Source organism: Desmodus rotundus, chromosome 1 (genome assembly GCF_022682495.2).
Source record: "Desmodus rotundus isolate HL8 chromosome 1, HLdesRot8A.1, whole genome shotgun sequence".
Lineage (NCBI taxonomy): Eukaryota > Metazoa > Chordata > Mammalia > Chiroptera > Phyllostomidae > Desmodus > Desmodus rotundus.
This window is the reverse complement of record NC_071387.1, coordinates 96,619,577-96,631,922: the sequence shown is the minus strand read 5'-3', so window position 1 is coordinate 96,631,922 and position 12,346 is coordinate 96,619,577. Positions and strand designations below refer to the sequence as shown.

Below are 12,346 nucleotides of genomic sequence, written 5' to 3'. Positions count from 1 at the left end.
GAGAGATATTTCTGCTGACAGAGGGGGAACAGTGGGGCTGCAGCCTGAGATGTCACTCAGAGGGAAGCTAAGGTGGCCCCAGCCACAGGGAAGGAGGGGGGTTTAGGGAGAGACTTCACTTTCTGTCTTCTGCTACTGACCCCTCCCCCAGTTACCTCAACTTCCTCAGTTGCACTGAGTTTCCTATTCCACACTCATCCCTCCAGTTCTTCCCTTAAGCCCACTTCTACTCTCAGGCCTCCGCCTTTCACTTTCCTCACAGCTCCCACTTCCCATCTCATCCACCCTGAGCCTGTCTGTACACGCCAGCCTCCTCCCTCACCTAGTTCGTTTAAAGTACAGCAGAGATACTCCAACCTTAAGGGGACTGAAGAGGGGGAGGACATCCTCTGGGGGCTAGAGGAAGCGGCCCCAGAGGAACAAGGGGAAGTAGGGAGGGGAGAGGGTCAAGGGGACAGAGCAGAAGATGGTGGTAACCCTACCCTAGGGAGGGGCTGCTGCAGCCATCAACAAGGGATTTAGTGTCCAGGCCCTGGTCAGCAAAGCCAGGACTGCCTGTCTCTCCCCTAAACTCCCCCCACCCCCATTGCTCTAATTCAGCCTCTGGGAACATAGCCTTCAGGGCCCCCCCATCCCTAAAAGTGAATCCCCGCCCCAAAGAAAATGGGATACCCAGGCAGTAAGGTAACCCAAGAGGCTACATACAGAATGTGCTGATGGCAGAGGGGGAGGGATAAGTGTTTTAGGATGGGGGGGGTCACCCCAAGTCATGGAATAAGGGTTACCTCATTCTACACTGTTTTCTTTAACCCAAGGGGTTTACCTGGCAGACCCCAGACAGCTTGTGGCCTGCACCGCACCTGGCCCTGAAGTATCTGTCCTCAAAGGGAGGGAGGATCAGAGCTCTGGGCTTGGGCCTAGGCACACCCCATCGGAAGAGGCACGAGGGAAGGGACATCAAGGAAAGGGGCCCGGGGAAGCTGCATACAGCAGAGGCTCCAGACAAAAGGCATGGACAGGGGGCAGACTGATGGGGACAAGTCTAGGGGAAATAAGGACAGAACAGAGCTGGGGGAGCAGAAGCAGAGCTGCCAGGGTCAGAAGGAAGTCTGAGGAGCAGTGGGGAAAAGGGACAGCAGGGAGCTGGCATGTGGCAGCCAGGTGGGTGGGGGCCCCGGGCTGGGTGCAAAGCCACAAGTTGTTGCTGAGCGGCTGGCCTTGGTGTCAGCTTCCTCAGAGAGGCAGCTGCTCTGAGCCCCCCACCCCACCCCTACTCTGGGATGGGGGCATCTTTTGGTTATTACCAGGGCAGCTGCTGGAGCAGCGGGAGGGTAGCATGGGGTGTGAGTGGGGGAGTAAAGGAGGGCAGAGAGAGGAGAAAGGTTTAATGAGAGTAATGGTGAAAGGTCAGTGAGGGGATGCAGCCCCACGACCCTGACCTCAAGTCCTTCCTCGGTTCAGGCCTCAATTTCCTGAAATGAATAGTGAGGATTATAGCCCACTAAATGGGTTCTTGAGGCTACTTCCCACTCTGGTGCTCAAGTTCCTAAGCAGACAATGGGATAGGAGACAGCGAGGCAAAGGAAAGGGAAGCCCCACTTTTGGAGAGTGGGTAAGCCAGCAGGAGTAGATGGCACTTAAGAATTCAGTCCCCCACACTCATCCCTTCCTCCTCCTAGATTTAGGGGAGGGCAGCCTCCCGGGTGAGTTAAGGACATGGTACTCCTTCCCTCCCGCTCTTCATGGTTCTAACAAACCCCTGCCCTAAAGCAGAATCCTTCTGTGACCTGGGGGAAGGGGGGCTCAGACAATGGGGTATGAGTGTCCACCGACAGGCAGCTCCACCTGGCCCAGCACCCACCCACCTTCTTAGGCCAGAGTCAGACTCAGCATCTGCCAAGCTTTTTGCACTGGCTGGCTTCTCCCCGCCACCACCTGGAGGAGTGACAGGAGCACTGTCTTAAAGAAGCAGGAATGCCCAAACATGGAGAAGGGGGAGAAGACTGGACAGATCACAGCTTCAAGGGAGTTGAGAGCATGAGGCTGAGGAAAGGAGGCAGGCTTTACAGGACACTGCTGCCAAAAGGGCCCTTTAAGGATAGTCGTTTCTACCTCCCTCAACTTCCCAGAGGGGGAAAATGGAGCCAGAGAGGGAAAGCACCAGCCAAGAGCTGCAAACACCATCACAATCAGGGTGAACTGGGATGGAAGAAGGCTCAGCAAGGAGGCGCTCCCGCTCTGGGATCCCTCCCACGGGGGGTCTCTGAGCCCAGAGTTGGCAGGTGTTCTTCCCTTCCTATCTGAGGGCTGACGCTTAGAATGGGAGAGCTCTAACTCTGAAGGACATGGAGATAGAGCCTGGCCAATCCCTGACCAATTCCAAACTTGAATTGAACCATCCATAAAGGCTAAGAGGGAAAATAGTCTCTTAGGTTCCTCCAGTCAAGACATACACATCTTGGGGTATAGGAGGGGTCCATATACCCCTCCCCAACCATCTTCAGAAGGTGAGTCCCAGAAAGCTGGCAGGGTTTAGAGGGAGGGGAGCCTTGTAGCACCAGTTGCTGCTAGATTAGGAGAGGATCAGGCCCTGCCTATGCCGGGACACCATAGTCTTTTCTCACCATCTCCCTTTTAGAATATATAGCACCCGGATCCCCAAACCATCCCACCTTTCCAAGGCCAATTCTATCCCCAGTCTCCTGAAGCCAAGGTTTTGGGGGAGTCCCAGGGATTAAACAAAACTGGGAGAGCCAGCAGGCTTCCCCCAGCTAGCCCCAAGCCTGGGTGGCCTGTGAGCCCAGCTGTCTCCTGTCCATCTCCCAACAGGACACAAGGCCCAGAATAGCAAGGTCATAAGCATGGGTAGGGCCTAGAGGTGGAGACAGAGGCTGAGAGGCAGGAGAACTCCAGCATGCTGCCTGGGAGGGAAGGGGAGAGGCAGGATGGTAAGAGACAAAGCTGAATGGAGTTGGGAAGGGGAGAGGGCAAGACAAAATAAGTAAGTCTTCAGAATACGCCTTCTTGTTGGCACCCACCTCGCGCAGAGCCGGGAAGCCCAGGGGCGCCCTCCACTGGCGGAGGGCACAGCTGCAGTTCAGAGAGCAGAGCCTGGGTTAAATGGGTGTGGGGGTATGGGCACAAGGAGGAAGGGGAGATGTTGCCAACTCAAATATCCACAGGGCCAGGCATGTCATGTGAGTGAAGCGATCTGGCGGGGATGGAGCAGATGTGGACGGTGGACTGCATGAGGCTGGATCGTCTGATTTTCAAAAGAAGCCAATAATCTGAACTTTTATGTGGAATTCCAATGGAAACATTATCCAGGACAAGCAAATCATGTCAGCAGCTCCAACTTAGAGGCAACTTCCTATTTTACGGATGAGGATGCTAAGGCCTGGAGTGGCTACACCTTGCCCAGGTCACATAGCAAGTAAGAGGCAAACTCAGGAGTAGAAGCCAGTGCTCTTTGCCATCTATTCTCCAGCTTCCCAGCTTGGCTATGGAAAGGGGGACAATCAGCCTGTCCTTGGACCCCTCTGCAGCCAGATTCCATGGCCGCCACATTAAACCTCCCCCAATACAGCCTCCATGCCCCCAGTCCCACCCCCACGATCTCTCTCTGCCTGTTTTCTGGCCAGGGTAGGAAGCCTTCACTGAGGAATTCGGAGCAGGAGGTCCTTGGAGATCATCAGTAGTGCTTGTTCGTTGTCCATTAAGAGAACTTGGCTGGAGACCTTGAGAAGCACTGTTTGGCTCTGCATTTACCGCTCAACAAACAGGGCAGCCCACAGAGGAGCAAAGCACAGGACAAGGGAGCAACAGGGACTTGACCTGACCCAGCCCTCTGCCTCTCAGCTCCGGAGCGCACAACATAAGTGGGCTACATTCCTGACCCACCTGTCCCAGTCCCCACTGCAAACACTGGCCACAGCCACCACAACGAACTGAGATAAACCCTTTTATTTATTTATGCTTCTCCATTTTGTTTAAAACAACAACAACAACCACCTTAATATTAACTGACAGCCCTTCCCCCTCACCCTTCCTTGGGCTGGGGGTTAGTTAATGGGGAAATGGCCCCCAGGGGTGGGGCTGACCATAAGAGCCCCTTGGGGAGGTAATGGAGCCCAAACCCCCGCCCCAGGGGTGGGGCACCTGTAGTGTATGAACTGGGGAGTTGACAGGGCTCTCGAACCTCTTCTTGTACCAACATATATACCCTTGGCCATCAAGGGAAAGGAAGCATACGGGGAGGGGATTCCTACCGCTCCTCTATGTCCCTGTTCAGCCCCAGTCTCAGGAACTGGGGGCTGGGGAGCAAGAAACTGGAGAAAGGGTGGGGGTAGGGTGTCTCACACAAAGGAGTACTGGTTATTAATGGCTCTGGGATGGCCCCCTTCTTCTCCATCGCCCCCTAGTGGTAACTGCTGTAGCTGCACCATCGATGTTGCCCCAGAGACCCCACCAGATCCAGAGCCTCCCTGGACCTCTATGCCTGGTGCTATGGCCTCTTCCAATTCAACCACGGGGACCAGCTCAACCATGGGGACCAGCTCTTCCTGGATCCCTCCACTGCCCACTTTCTCTTTCTCTTGCCTCTCTTTGGCTGCTGTGGCTGTTGCTGCCGCCACTTCTGGCGCCCCCGACGCCTCTTCTGCCCCAGGATGTGGGGGATCTGTCCATGAAGGGGGTTCAGGGGGCGGGGGTGAGTCGTGGGAGGTGTTCGGTTCTGGATAGGAATGGTAAGAGACAGACTGATTGTGGAGGGAGGCAAGCTCTTGCAGCAGCCTCCCCTTCACTCACCCCCCAGGAGCATGTGCTATCTCCCCCACATCCAGTCTCCTGAGCAACCCCCCATCCATGGAAGATGGATCATGGGCGGCGGTGAGAGGAGGACCACACTTACACACAGTCACTCGCTCCGAAGGGCATGAGGGTGGAGGAGGCATCGGGGTAGCATCGATCTCCCTCGCACACCCCTGCATGGCTCCCGGCCTGCTCTCGGCCTGGGGGGGGGAGGGGCAACGTGGGGACAGATGGGACGTTGGGGTGGGGAAAAGGGATAGATCAGACAGGGACATCGAACATCAAGGGAAGAGGGAGGGGTATCAAACCGAGCATTCCTAAGAAGGGCAGGCCCAAGGCAAGGTTGTGAGGAAGGGCAAAGACAAGGCTGGGGAGGATGTATCTGGGAGACAGACAGATGATGGAACAGAGGGTCTGATGGAATGGGGATGCGCCAACCCACTCAGCTGCCTCCCCGGCTCTAGCCAGGCGCCCTCTGCCTTCCTCTCAGCGTGCTTCTTTCCCTCGGAAACCCCAACACACCGGCCCCTTCTTTTCCTGCTCTCCCTAACAAAGCCTCTGCTCCTCACAGTCCCCCACCCCACCTTTCTGGCACACACACCTCCTCACTTCTTGGGTGCACGGGCACCTCCTCCCCTGCAGACCTGCTCTGCTCACCCTGCTGTCGCTGGGAGGACACGACATAGCTGCCAAGGACAACATCACTGGGGCCTCCAGACTCCAGAGGGATGGGGTGCACCCGGAAGTGCTTGAGCATATCAAAAATGGACTGGAACCACAGGTGCTGGACCCGGCACTGGCCCTCCTCGTTCAGCGACAAACGCAGGTGCTGAGGGCAGGATGAGCAAGGTGAAGCCGGAGCCCAAGCCCCTGCCGGCTAACAATGTTCTCCCCTGGCTAACAATGTTCCCCCCACTCCACCCGCAAGCTCTCTGCACAGAGCAGAGCCTTTTCCTCAGGCACTCACCTTGGCCTTGCCCTGGAAGTTGAAAGTGAGGACATATTCACCCCGCCTCGTCTCACTCTGACGTACCAGGAAAACACCATGAGAGTCGGTACCTCCGGCCAATACTAACTGGGCAGCCTTGAGTCGAGAGAGCATCCCGTGGAACCAAGGATACCCTGAGAGGGGCTGGTCCCCCTCACCTCCCTCTGACTCCCCCTGGAACAGGAATGACCCTTCAGGAAGGAGAGAGGGAGGGAAACCTGGGTGTCAAGGAAGCTTCCCCCATCCTGGGAGAAGAAAGCCTTGCTTTCCCTCCCCCTGGGTCAGATCCCTCAGGACCCCAAGGCAAGAGTTTCAGGTAGACAGGCAACTGGACCTGGACATAGACACACACTCACACCTCTGGTACCTGTGGCTGTTTCCGGAGTATCCAGGGGTGGGTAGGGGGCCGAGAGGGGATGCACTGTCCCTGCTGGGAGTCCCTCTTCAATGGGGATGCGGGGTGGCAACTCTGGGGGAAGCAGTTCCATTGAGTCAAAATGGGAGGCAGCAATGGAGGCGGAACTGGGGGAGATGGATGCTGAGGGGCGGTCGGAGAGGCCCCCATATGCCCCTGGGAAAGAACAGAGGAGGGCAAAGTTGAGAACTGGAGAAGCTACTCTTTGGCAGGCCTGGTGGGCCTGGGCCACCCCCGTGTGTACTGGCAGGGTCAGCTGGCTGAAATGCTGGATCCTACTCTAGGCAGGGACCCCTGATGTCTTTTGTCAATGGCTCCTAACTTCTTTCATCCACAGCTCAAGGACTACACTTACTGAAAGGAGGTCCCAGAATCCAAAAGATCCTCCATCTTTTTTGAGTCAACAGCTACTGTTGTGGAAATGGAGAGAATACCTCAAATAGTTTTGCACTAAAAATGGGTTCTTTTTGGCCAATAGGACAAAGCCTCCAACTCTCAGAGGCAACAAAGATCTTCCTTCTAGTAATTCCCCAACCTAACCAACTTGACCTTCACATTAACTTGCATTCATGTATCCTCCACTTTAACCCAATTGTCTCATCCAATTTTTTCTAATCTCTTGGGCTCTCTGCATCTCAGATCTCGGCTCTCACCGTGTGTCTCCTCCAAGCTGTGTTCTTTTCTCTCACCTTCTCTTTGTCATATTCGCTATTATTCCACCTTCCCTGATTCTCGTCCACCTCTGAGCTCCAAAGGTACTTCCTTCTTGAGTTGCTCAGAGGACACTCAGCACAAGCTCTGCATTTTGGAGTCCTGCTTTTTAGAAAGTGATATTTATCCAGCTAGACTGTGAGCCTTTGGAGGGCAAGGAGCTCATCTCAGGCATGTTTGCACTCCCCCGCCCTGCCCCTGAGCCCAGCATAGAGCCAGGTAGGTACTAGGGCATTCCCAAATGCCTGCCAAGTGGCAGGCCTGAGCCTACAGGAATGCCGTACATAGTCACTGCTCAGAAGACAGGTATATATGCAGTGTGGAGGCCAGTGATGCAGGCATCAAGCTGGCATCGCCTGTCTTTGCCAGTGACTCTCAGGTGACATTAGAAACACCATTTCTCCTCCCTGGTGTTGGCTGCCTGAGAACACAGGTGATTGGAACTGATGGCTTCAAGGTCCGTTCTATCTTTAAGATTCTATAATTTGTTTTACTCACAGAACACAGCCCGTGTGCCAGGCACTGTGAAACTGAAACTCAGAGTGAAGGGTCACGAGGAAAGGGTGTACTGGAGTCTAGAAAGGTGAGCTGGGGTCAGGTAGACTCACAAGTGTCTGCGTGTTTACGTGCGTGAATGAGGGCATGCGTGCGTTTAGTAGGGCCGACAATACAGAGTCAAAGGACAATCTGGTACCGTCAACACATGCACAGAGACACGGAGTACGAGCAAGACAGAGATGTGTACAAAGTGCTCAGCCAGACCAGCCAGAGCGGCGGTCTGCAGAAAGCTGTGGAAAAGGTGACAGGGCCGGCCACAGAAAGCAGGCTAGGAGTTTTGCTGGGGCTTGTGTGGGGCGGTGATGCTGACGGTTCTCAGTGGCAAACTGGCTTGGCATGTTCAGGGACAAAAGACAAACAATTGGTGGGTGGGGGTGGGTCGCTGAGGAGCAGGAATGGGGTTACACGGTAGGGTCTGGAGAGAGGGCATGGGGCCTGGCAGAAGGGGTCTTACATGGCAGGTTCTGAGGTTCGTGGCTCTCAAGGCTCCACCCTTACCCTGCGACAGGTGGTCGTTGCTCTCGCTGGGTCCCAGCAGTAGATCCTGGCTGGGCAGGCTCTCTGAGTGATTTAGGCAGGGAAGCTCCAGGCTGTCTGTGTTCTCCCTTGTAAGAAATGAGGTCCCAGGGGCCAGAGGGAGGCTCATGGGGTGGGGACTGGTAGCAGGGCAGGGTCTGCAGAGACAGGGAAAATGGTGCTGGGAGGAGAATCACGAGGTGAGCGGCACAAGGCCGCTCCCCGCCCTAGCCCCTGGTCCCCTCAGTGACAGAAGTCAGGGTCCTCACCCTGGGCTCAGGCATTCCTGGATGTCAGACACCCAGGCCTTCACGTGCAGAGCGTCAGCAGTCTCCAGGATATACTCTGAGGAGCCTTCCACCTATGATGGGGACAACAGGAGGCCCACAGGCCATTTCCAGTTCCTGAGGCCTTAAGCCATCTCTACTGAGAACAGGAACATCCTCCCTCTCTCTCCTCCTCCCAGAAAAGCTGTAGCCTCAGGGGCATACTCTCAAGGAAGCTACACACATGCACCTCCTTCCATCAATGTCCCTTGCTTATATGTGCTAAGTCCGTTTCCCCAACACAAGTGCTCCAAGAGGGCAGGAGAGTGGCAGGGCCCCCACCTTAACCACAAAAGTGTTCTCCCGGTCGGGCATCTCCAGGGCTGTGGCTGTCCGCACATCTGTGATGGTAGAGCAGGGAATGCTGAGTCGAGGCCGAGATGCCTGCGTTGGAAGAGAACAAGATCCAGATTTTTGGTGGGCCAAGACCATTTTTCCCTTCCCTCCAGAGATTCATCTTTCCTTCTATACCCTAAGGGAGTTAGACAAAACGAGTACTACTACTTTTTCAGTCTTGCCCACAGCTACTAACTCAGAGTCAGGAGTCAGCTTTAAAAACCAAAGTAAGCAAAGCTACGTATATGGGCTATTACCACTCTGGCAGCTCACTCACTCATTCCCAGTCACCACCCTCCTCTGGGTCTCACCTTGGGTGGCACAAAGAACTCCAGACGACTTCCTCCTCCTCCTTCTCCTTCACTTCGAAGCAGTAAGCGACACTTCTGCCACTGAGGTTGCCCTCCTCCCCCTGAGGTAGGCCCAGCTGCCCCTCCTCCCCGGCCCACTCCAGCTGGGTCAGGGGCTGCCTCTTCAGCCCCCATGAAACTCAGCAGCTCTTCCCTCTGTACCATCCCTGCTCCATCCTTCAAGGTCCCTCCTCCCCGACTGAGTCTTAACCTCTCAAAACGGTGAGTCCATCTGTCCCCTGGGGATGTTCCATCACTAACCAGTCCCCTGCCAATGGTCCCGGCCCCACCAGAGGAGTTGGAATTGCTGTTTCCACCTAACACTGGGGGGCCCGATGAGGTCTCTAGGGGCCCGGCTGGGGAGGGAGGGTCGACAGTTCCCCGCCACTGTAGGATACCACGGACTGAACCGCGGACAGAGCGACCCACTGAGCGGAGGGAGAAGCGTTTCTTTAGCTTCGGCTTGGAGGAGGTCGTAGAAGAGGAAGAGACCGAGGAAGGGAGGGGGCCGGCCAGGTCCTCAGATGATCGAGAAGGGCCCAGCACAGCCAGGGGCCCACCCACCCTACAGCTCTCAAGGGACACGTCATGTGCTGGGATCTCCACGCCAGGACTCAGAGGAGCCACGATGGGTGGTGAGAGGGAGCCAGAGGCCCGGGCTACCTCGGCTTCAAAATGCTGCAGGAAGAGCTCAGCAAAACGGCGGGAGAAGGCAGCCTCAGCCCCGGGCCCTGCATATTGGGGGTGGGAAGCCAGGTAGAGGCGAAAACGGCGGGCAAAATCCAGGGCAGCAGCCCGGGCATGGGACTCGCAGAACTCCCGCCAACTAGGGGGCGGGGGTGGAGGCAATGGGGGAGGAGAGGGGAAGGCCCCATCCTCCAGGGTAGGGGCACCATTCATGATGGTCCCCAGGAAGTGGAGAGGGGGAACCTGTGGGGAGGGGCAGCAAAGAGGGAAGCGGCCAGAAGACACGGGGTGAGCGGCAGCAGCTGCAGAAGGAAGAGAGGCACATACACCGAGTCACTGCTGAGGTGGGACTGGGGGAGGAGCCCCACCCGAGCCAGACTCCCTACTCTGGTCTAGGCTCCTCAGAAAGCAATGGGGAAGAACACCAACAGTCTCCCTTCCCTCTCCCAGACCCTTGAACCCCACAAACCCCAGTCAACTGGCTCCCCAGTGTCTAGCCTGCACCTATCCTGCTGCCTTCCCAACCCACTTTCCCAAGCTTTGGTTCCAGGAGTGATAAACGGCTGTGGAGCACCTTCCTCTAAAAAAGAACCTTCTTCATGTCACCTCCCTTCTCTAAAACTGATCCTTCAATATTTATCACATGCTTCCCACATGCTGTTCTTACCTTTCCCTGTGAGAGGCTTTAATAACCTCTATAACAGATGAGGAAACCGAAGCTCAGAAAAGTTTCAGACCTCCAAGTCTACTGTTTTTCCCACTGCATAGTCCTTGTCCCCAGGGACTCGCTGGACCAGCCTCAGTCATAGCCCCTCACTGCCCCAGCTCTCAGAGGAGCTAGGTCTGCAGAGCTTAGAGACCCTGCCTCATGTATCATGAGGTCCAGCTCTGAGGAGGGAGGTTGCACACTGAGGAGGATGGATGGATGATGGATTCAAACAGCAATTGTCTTGACAGCCCACCCCAGGGCCCTACACCCAAGCACTGTATGAGGAGGGCTTGGAATTGTCCCAGCCCACTTCTTTGGTGCTCCTTCAGTCTGGGGCTCAGAGGCAGCGGCACCAGGTGAAGAAAGACTATGGGTTGGGTCAGGGCAAGTCTTTGCTGGCCACAAAGTAAATAAAACATAACAGGGGGCTGGGGCCCTAGGACTTTTCACATCCGTCTTCTCTCACTCGGGAGTGTGCCCTGAAGGCTGGCTAGCTTGCTGGTTAAGGCTGGGGGTTATGGAATCAGAAGTCCAGGCTCTCACACCTACTAGCTGTGTGGTCTTAACAAAGTATATGTCCTCTCTGAGCTTCAGTTTTTGTATCTATATAAAAGAGCTAATGATCTCTACCCCCTAGAATTGTTGGGAGAATTAAATGGAACGTGTCAGTGATTGACACAAAGTAAGCACATGATAATGACTGCCATTTTTACTATCTTTATGGGTTCCAATGTTCTAGAACAGAAGTTAGAGAAGGAAGAGATTTCCCAAGGTCTTACACATAGCAAATGGCAGAACTGGGCATGGAAGTTACAACCCATGGCTCTTTTGTTAGTGTTTCTCCCCCATATTATACCGGAAGATGACTGGCAGCAGGACTGGGGTGACGGTAGCTCAGGAAAGTCTCCCTAAAATCTCGGACTCCTGTTCAGAACCACAGTCAGCAACCCCTCCCCTTCCTCCTTGGCCTAGGCCCTACACACTCAGATGGCTCCGACCACAGGGGCAATTCCAAACCGCCGGGAAGCAGCCAGTTGATGCACGAGTCATGGAGCACAGGGAAACTGAGCCAAGAGGTGCGGACACAGAAGAGAAACCAATCTCTAGACAGAGGCCACCTCAGCTCACAAGGGCCCACCCAACCCTCTATACCACAGGCAGACCCAGCCCCCTTCAGGCCCGCTGACCCTGCGGCTACAGAGCTGGTGACTGAAGTTTCTTTTCTGTCAAGCAGGACTCAGACACATTTTCCCGGAGCACCTGCCTCTTGGCTCAGTTCTGGTGTTTCCGAACGGCGGGTGGTGGAGGGTTCAAGCTCCGCTCCTGGCTCGTACCCACCGGGCCCGTTGCAGTCCACTCTGACCCGACCCTACTCCCTGGACACCCTCTACCCACCCCGGGGCTGCAGTCTTCTGGGGACCAGCCCTATCTGCTGCACTCTCTCGGGCCGAGTGCCCCTCCTGCCTTTGGCCCCCCACGCCCGCTCCCACCCAGGGCTCCTCGGAGGCGCCGGGGCCAGATCGCGGAGAGGGAAGAAGGACTTGAAGAGGGGGGGTTCCGGTTCCGGTCCCACCTGCATCTCGGTCCCCGCGGTTAGCTCCGACGGCGGCGGCAGCTCCCGCTCCCTGCCCCCCCTCCGCCACAATCTCCCAGCCCCGGTCTGCGCAAGCTCCGGGACCCCTTTCTCGTCACCGAAGGAAGCGATCATAGAGAAGAGTGGCGAGAGGGAAGGGCACCTTCACACTCACTTCCGCCATCCTCCCCCTCCGGGTAACCCTGAAGACCTAACAGGATGTCACTATTGGAGGGATCGGTGACAGAAGCAGCCCCCGTAGGGGGGAAGTTGGGTCCCATCAGAGCGTCTTCCCAGAGGAAATTCGGGACAAAGAAGAGAAGTCAACCATAGAAAAGCCACTTTAGGCCGTAGGGTCTCGAGGGCCT

At 55.9% G+C, this 12,346-nt stretch overlaps 1 protein-coding gene across 9 annotated transcripts; it reads right to left on the bottom strand.

Annotated features, from left to right (window-relative positions):
- Window positions 1–3,948: 3,948 nt before the first annotated feature.
- On the bottom strand, window positions 3,949–12,107 carry SH2B1 (SH2B adaptor protein 1). 9 transcript variants are annotated; one of them, XM_024560475.3, is made up of 10 exons: window positions 11,979–12,107; window positions 8,971–9,998; window positions 8,606–8,707; window positions 8,267–8,358; window positions 7,980–8,155; window positions 6,165–6,368; window positions 5,777–5,988; window positions 5,467–5,638; window positions 4,910–5,009; window positions 3,949–4,732 (listed from the first exon to the last, which is right to left on the bottom strand). In XM_024560475.3, the coding sequence occupies exons 2-10, from the start codon at window positions 9,907–9,909 to the stop codon at window positions 4,696–4,698; spliced, it is 2,034 nt and encodes a 677-aa protein (XP_024416243.2). In that variant the 5' UTR covers window positions 9,910–9,998; window positions 11,979–12,107; the 3' UTR covers window positions 3,949–4,695. The 9 variants fall into 9 exon arrangements, with proteins under 9 accessions (XP_024416243.2, XP_045051345.2, XP_053783135.1 ...); XM_045195410.2 differs by lacking the exon at window positions 11,979–12,107 and adding an exon at window positions 10,364–10,391; XM_053927160.2 differs by lacking the exon at window positions 11,979–12,107 and adding an exon at window positions 10,364–10,391 and having other exon boundaries at window positions 4,545–4,732; window positions 6,156–6,368.
- Between the last annotated feature and the right edge of the window lie 239 nt (window positions 12,108–12,346).

What these genes read in the sequence shown, in the direction of transcription:
- SH2B1 (XM_053927187.1), bottom strand. Translation starts at nt 9,909, where the DNA reads ATGAATGGTGCCCCTACCCTGGAGGATGGGGCCTTCCCCTCTCCTCCC. An exon ending in AGAACACTTTTGTGGTTAAG is followed by an intron (nt 8,359 to 8,605) that starts GTGGGGGCCCTG and finishes TCCCCATCATAG; the next exon opens with GTGGAAGGCTCCTCAGAGTA. An exon ending in CAGGAATGCCTGAGCCCAGG is followed by an intron (nt 8,156 to 8,266) that starts GTGAGGACCCTG and finishes CTGTCTCTGCAG; the next exon opens with ACCCTGCCCTGCTACCAGTC.